At 65.7% G+C, this 757-nt stretch overlaps 1 protein-coding gene across 1 annotated transcript in view; it reads right to left on the minus strand.

The window, feature by feature from the left end:
- Positions 1–109: 109 nt before the first annotated feature.
- VOLCADRAFT_96434 (uncharacterized protein) overlaps positions 110–757 on the minus strand; it is a gene marked incomplete at both ends in the record, with an annotated part of 10,409 nt that continues 9,761 nt past the window's right edge. Inside the window, one exon of the mRNA XM_002955506.1 lies at positions 110–751. Coding sequence (XP_002955552.1) covers positions 110–751 — 642 coding nt within the window. The remainder of the gene's footprint in view (positions 752–757) is intronic.

Below are 757 nucleotides of genomic sequence, written 5' to 3' on the forward strand. Positions count from 1 at the left end.
CCGGTCGACCGCGTGTGGTAGGAAGTATTGTCCGCTTGCGCCTACATACAGGTTCCGAGTCATTAGCCCCAAGGCGCTTGCATTCCACCCGCACAGATGACTGCCTCACCGGTTTGCGAAGGGTGTAGAAGNCGGAGCAGCAACCTGCCATCTGGGTTACCGATGTCAAGCCGCCTGGTGGTAGACAGGCGAGAACGGGCTGCACCCCTGCCACGCCCCTGGGGGCAGAGCAGCCCCTCCACCAGGGCCACACGCACTACTGCGCGGCCCTCCACCTCCTCCAGCACGGCCACATAGTCGCCGTCTGAAAGGTGATCCTCGTCACCCTCGTTCAGCAACATGACAGCCTCACGCATGTCGACACCCCAAAACCTGCCACGGATACGGTCACGGGGTTGACGGGCGATGCAAGCATTGAACCGCCGTGTGAACACGCGCAAGGCCAGCAGTATGCTGACATCACGCGGCCGCTTCAGCAGGCGTCCACGCTCTCCTCCGTCGGAGTCAGACTGGTCGTCATCGCGCGCCTCCTCGCCGCCTGCAGGTTCCTCACCGCCCACAGGTTCCTCAACACCCGCATGTTCCTCGCCGCCCGCGGGTTCTTCACCGCCCGCGGGTTCCTCGCCGCCCGCGGGTTCCTCACCGCCCACGGTTCCTTCGCCGACCACGGGACCCTCGCCAGCCACCTCGCCGCTCTCACCGCCAGCGCGACCCGCGGCCTCATCCCGTGTGTTCATGGTGTCGCTGGCTGCTGCGG

This window comes from Volvox carteri (assembly GCF_000143455.1).
Source record: "Volvox carteri f. nagariensis unplaced genomic scaffold VOLCAscaffold_52, whole genome shotgun sequence".
NCBI classification, from domain to species: domain Eukaryota; kingdom Viridiplantae; phylum Chlorophyta; class Chlorophyceae; order Chlamydomonadales; family Volvocaceae; genus Volvox; species Volvox carteri.